The sequence below is a fragment of the Manduca sexta genome, chromosome 3 (assembly GCF_014839805.1).
Source record: "Manduca sexta isolate Smith_Timp_Sample1 chromosome 3, JHU_Msex_v1.0, whole genome shotgun sequence".
NCBI lineage: Eukaryota > Metazoa > Arthropoda > Insecta > Lepidoptera > Sphingidae > Manduca > Manduca sexta.
In genome coordinates this window covers 8,779,141-8,785,140 of record NC_051117.1, presented here as the reverse complement: position 1 = coordinate 8,785,140, position 6,000 = coordinate 8,779,141, and the positions used below count along the sequence as shown (strand labels likewise).

Here is a 6,000-nt window from a genome sequence, read left to right as displayed (position 1 = left end):
GAATACTAGAATTTGAAGTCTATCTGTAATAACATGAATCATGATGGACTCAAAAATAGGTTTAATAGCATTACATCGAACGAGTAACGGAAATAAATCTCGAGGCGATCGTAATGCTCGTGAAAAACATATCTAAATATACACGTGACTGCAAATTCCCGCAAATTACGCATGGTTAAACAATAAAATATTATTTTAGGCACCACACTAAAGTCCAGTTATTGTGTTAGTGCGCATAAAACATTAATATCTGTTTGGGCGTAAGCTGATGGAGTTATAATAGAGACAATGTTTTCAAAACAGAATTATCTTCAGACTAAACATCAAACGTTTCACAACCCATAAAACGTGGAATAGCATAAAATCATAAACGAAAACAATGTCTTTAAATGCTAATTATAATTGTGCATGTGGCAACACACGCCCCATCTGGGCGGGATACTGAAATAGCGCGCGCGGGGGGCGCGTCAGTTGTCGCGGCGACGGAGCCGTGGACAGACGCGATGGCGTCCGTGGCCGCCTGGCTGCCCTTCGCCAGAGCCGCCGCCATCGGGTGGGTCCCGATCGCCACCCACCCGCTCCCGCCGCCGCCCGTGCCCAAAGACAGGCGGCGCGCCGAAGACGAAAAGCTCCTCATCAACGTGTCCGGACGCCGCTTCGAAACATGGCGGAACACGTTGGAGAAATACCCGGACTCGCTGCTCGGCTCCTCCGAGCGAGAGTTTTTTTATGACGAAGACAGCAGAGAGTACTTCTTCGACAGAGACCCTGACATATTCAGGCATATACTCAATTACTATAGGACTGGCAAGTTGCATTATCCGAAACACGAGTGCCTCACCGGCTATGATGAGGAGCTGGCGTTTTTCGGCATTCTGCCTGATGTTATCGGTGATTGTTGTTACGAGGACTACAGGGATAGGAAGAGGGAGAATGCTGAGCGTTTGATGGACGATAAACTGAGCGAAGCCGGAGACCAGAGTCTCCCGCAGCTCACAGACTTAAGACAAAAAATGTGGAGGGCGTTCGAGAACCCTCACACGTCGACCGCGGCTCTCGTGTTCTATTACGTTACCGGTTTCTTCATCGCGGTGTCGGTGATGGCCAACGTGGTGGAGACAGTCCCCTGCGGCCACAGACCGGGCCGCGCGGGCACGCTGCCCTGCGGCGAGCGATACAAAATAGTTTTCTTCTGTTTGGACACAGCTTGCGTGATGATTTTCACGGCCGAGTACTTGCTGCGGCTGTTCGCGGCGCCGGACCGCTGCAAGTTCGTCAGATCGGTGATGTCAATCATCGACGTGGTGGCCATCCTGCCGTACTACATCGGCCTGGGCATCACGGACAACGATGATGTGTCAGGCGCGTTCGTCACTCTCAGAGTGTTTCGTGTGTTCAGGATCTTCAAGTTCTCGCGGCACTCGCAGGGGCTCAGGATCCTCGGCTATACGCTCAAGTCTTGCGCCAGCGAGCTGGGTTTCCTCGTGTTCTCGCTCGCGATGGCTATCATCATATTCGCCACTGTAATGTTCTATGCTGAGAAGAACGAGCAAGACACAAACTTCACGTCCATCCCAGCCGCCTTCTGGTACACCATCGTGACGATGACCACTCTTGGGTGAGTACTCTATCTTATCATTATCTTACTCTAATTTGCTGCGCCAATCTGACACCTGTCGACGCCATTAAACATGTACGCGGGAAAATAACTGTCATGGCGTCCTCACCCCATAAAGGGTTTAACGTCTAGATTATGAATGCGGTGCGCCGCCGTTTTTTTTAATTCATATGTAATTTGTTGAGTGGTCCGAATGTACGGAGTGGTCGTAAACCATTTTGGGAATAAATTGCTTTGTCCCAGAGCGGGACAGTGGCAGTATCTGGTTTTTATTGCGCACCGTACGCGCGCTCACGTTATGCGGAGATTTTATTAAATTACACCACCGAGATTGATTTGTTTTGGTATTCTCGTGTCCGTAGGTAAGGTTTTATTCCTTTATCTATCCTCTTTTAGACAAACGGCATTTACTATTTTTATTATACCACTGGGACTGCGGTATTTCGTTGTTATGCATTCGATATTTATAGAATATAAGCTTGCAATATTAGTAATAGTGAAGGAATTATTAAATTAGATATATCAGTGTCTCCGTTAATGATTCTTCTACAATCTATTTCTATATGTAAGCAATTAATCGTCTCTCCCCACGCATCTATTTCTTCATAATTAATCATCAGTTTATTATTAACGTTCATCTGAAATGTTGATGTTGTTTATCGATTATTAATTTATGCATATTAATTCAACTGAGACTTGTGCTTCAGTATCTTCTTGGATCGGACTTATTGTTACAGTTTTATGATTGCTTAATTTACTTTAATTAATTAAACCACGCGCATTGACTTTGTTATAATGTTTCTCACTCTAGTTATATTTAAGTAGGTGTCTGGGCATTCCCATTGTCAACTATATTTTGATATTTCAAAAAGATCTTGAGTTTATTTGATGACTGTAACTTGCACTTGCAATTGCGCACATTCCATAAGGTTATCTAATAATGTAAGCATAATGAATATAACCACCAATTATTAAATACGACTGATAACATTAACGCATGCCTCTGATAAATTGTAAATAATTCACGTATTCTAGAAATAAACAGGAACGATACTTTGATATTTTAAGACTACGCATGTAAAAGATAAATCCAAGTTTCCTAGGATCGTAGTGCCAAACGAGCTATAAATTTGCGTATTCTATCACATTTATTGACAGCGAATCCTTCGTAGTTCCACTGTATTAAAACGTGAGAACGTGAACTTCGCTTCTTTTTCGACTAATATATTGTATTCCGAAGACCTAAATCTAAATACTGAAATAATCTTCGTGCTCAAACGGAAAGCCATTGGAAGTTTGTGTTATTGTTGCTTTTTCGAACAAAATTTTCGGAACGTCGAATAAATCGTTCACTTTCTCAAATTCTATTTATTTCTTCAAATGGCAGTGAGCCAAAATCTGATGTTATGATTACCACATAAAGTGTTTCCAATTACCTTTTTTTGAAGGCAATGTTTATGAAATATAGCTTAGATATCAAACTCTTTGTAAGTAGCCACACCCACCAACATTTATAAAAAGTACCATAAATCAATTTTCAAAAGGATTTACATTCCCGTACCGTATTATAAACTAAAATGATATATTTCTACACATAAAACGTTATGTGGTTGCTAAAACATTTATAGAACTTTTGAATGAACTGGATGGTAGATTACGAAATAGAGATTAAATAAAGATTTTGTTTTGCGCTTTTTTATTTAGTCTTTGGTTTGTATATATCGGTTAAGGAGGAAGGAAGAATTAAGGACTTTCGTGTGCTATGCTGTAGGTATTATTTTGACTGGCGAGAGATAAACATCTCATTAGTCAACACTTTGGACGTCACTTCGCTTAATGCCACTTCTGCTACTCTAAAATAAATTGATGCAGCGGCAACATCATACTTTCGATCAGAAACACAGTCACGCACCCGGCATACTTGCATTAAACTACAAATAATTAAAATATAAGATAAGTAAAACTGTGATTTTTGGTAAAAATATTCGTTGTACATGGATGAATTTTACACAAAACTCAACACTGTTAGCAAAACTCAAGATGGGTATGTGCCCCATGATATACCACATACTATGTAGTATCATTTATGAACTCAATGTCATAATGACCCTATATAAAACACGGCCCCCGAAATACAACTGAGAAGTTCTCTCATTTTTCTGATTTCTCGTTATTCTCAGAGTTATCCGGGTCAGTTTACGACAGTAGTTAATGGCGGGTCATAAATCAATCGATCAACATGTTCGCGCACTACGCTCTGAGTTGTGACGTCACTCTTCCCTTTCGGATAACTTGGGAGCGGTTGGAAATGAGGGAAGAGTTACAACTTGAATATTGGTAAAGTAATTAATGTTAGCTTTTGCAATTTCGTTTGAGATTAAATGTAACTCAGATTATTCTTTGGAAACTTTTACTCAAAATGTCATCGCAATTGATTTTACAATTCTGGAGACATCTTGAAGAGCTACGTCGTCGCTGCTTCCACTCTACATGCACTGATTTTTCAGTATATTTGTATTTATTAACATAAGAAAAATAAACTTTTTTGGAATTACACACACCCCAATAACTTATATCCGAGTATGTAGAAATAAAAATACTAAAATAAATGTAGTAGGTATTTGTATAACGCGACTTGACGCCGCGCTGTCTCGATTTCTGTGTTCGTTTTGTTTTCGGGACACATCGATTCCCTATTCTTAGTTATCGTTATGTTGAACCTAAGCGTACAGCGACATGACCTATAAAGTCTGTTTTTAACACAGAAATCTATAAAAAACGAGAAATATATTTTTATCGGAAGGTAAAATATTCGAGAGTATTTCGAGCATTTTTGGATTACAACCTAAGATTACAATGTTGATTTGTCTTTCTTTGGAACACTTTTGCTGAGCTGTGTAAGTAGAAAGAAGTTTATTTCTTATTTATATGCCCGGAGTTTCTTTCTGCCTTTCTTCTTCGGGTAGTCATCACTTAGGTAGCTAGCGAAAGGCTGGTAGGTTAGCTAGGTTAGGGCTCATGTCCTCGCCGGTGAGGATCGCGATGCGTTACCCATCTATTTCCCCCTACTTGTCAGCCCGAGCTGGTTACTTCGGTTTGTACCTTGTTTTTATTATAAATTTTATCGCTAATTTAAAATGTCCATAGTTTAATATAAGTAATTTTAATAGTTGCTTAGAAATAATAATAATTTTTCTTATGCTTTGTTTTGACGTATCATAAGTGCAACTTTGTTCGTCTACGTGATAAATAAAGTATTTTATTTTTTATATAAAAAAAATCTTAGATCGTTTGGATAATGGATAGAAATATAACAAATTAAATTCGATAAAATTTTGGAGACCTTGGTCAAGTTATAGGTTAACATAAAGATTACTTTTAAGAGAAGTACATATTCATACCAGGAACGATTTCACAAAACCGCTAACCCCTAGAAGGCCTCAAACTTTCATAAACGTTTTGAAATTCCTAATAACAAGCTAGAAACACAAGTTAAACGCTATCTAATAGCTGTTACATGTAGAGTTAATGGGCGACCGTGGGCGAAGTCCCTAAACGTGTTACAAACATCGAACTAGGCAGCGTCCGGCCCGACTAATAGCTTCAACCTGGATTTTCTATCAAGGATCCTTACGAAACATTCAAATTATATATCGTTTTAATAATAACAAGCGGCGATAGCCTAGTTGGGTGTGGAACGAACTGACAAGACGAATGTCCGCAGGTTCAAATCCCAAGGGCACACACCTCTGACTTTTCTAAAAATCATATATGTATTCTTTGTGAAGGAAAACATCGTGAGGAAACCTGCACATCTGAGAAGTTCTCTATAGGAATTTCGAAGGTGTGTGAAGTCTACCAATCCGCACTAGGCCAGCGTGGACTAAGGCCTAATCCCTCTCAGTAGCAGAGGAGGCCCGTGCTCAACAGTGGGCAAGTATATAATACAGGCCTAATATTATTATTATTTGTAATAACACTTGCCTTAAAATTAACTAATGGAATATAAGTGGAATGTAGTAACACGCCAACACAGTAGTACATATGATTTAATATAATCAGACACTTATCACAATATTTCACTATGATTATTGGAACATCAGCACTCTCCGACGGTTAGAGGAACGACTTCCCCTCTTCGTCCAACACTGCCTCTTTTATAATGTCGTTACAATTTATGCGTAGAGGAGAAACTGGTGTAATAATATTAAATGAAGGTAGTTTTGACAGTGGAGACGATAAGTGCGACAATAGGAATAAGTATTCTCGAGATAAAAACTAGTTTTTAATATACGTAGAATAAATCATCATCGTCATTATTACTACCAGAGATATGAAGTCCACTGCTACACATACGTCTCTCCTAATGATTTCTAGATAGA

General features: G+C 39.5%; 1 protein-coding gene across 1 annotated transcript in view; it reads left to right on the top strand.

Annotated features, from left to right (window-relative positions):
* The first annotated feature begins 458 nt into the window (after window positions 1-458).
* LOC115442974 (potassium voltage-gated channel protein Shal) overlaps window positions 459-6,000 on the top strand; it is a 78,778-nt gene continuing 73,236 nt past the window's right edge. The window contains exon 1 of the mRNA XM_030168225.2: window positions 459-1,618. Coding sequence (XP_030024085.1) covers window positions 504-1,618 — 1,115 coding nt within the window. The 5' untranslated portion in view covers window positions 459-503. The remainder of the gene's footprint in view (window positions 1,619-6,000) is intronic.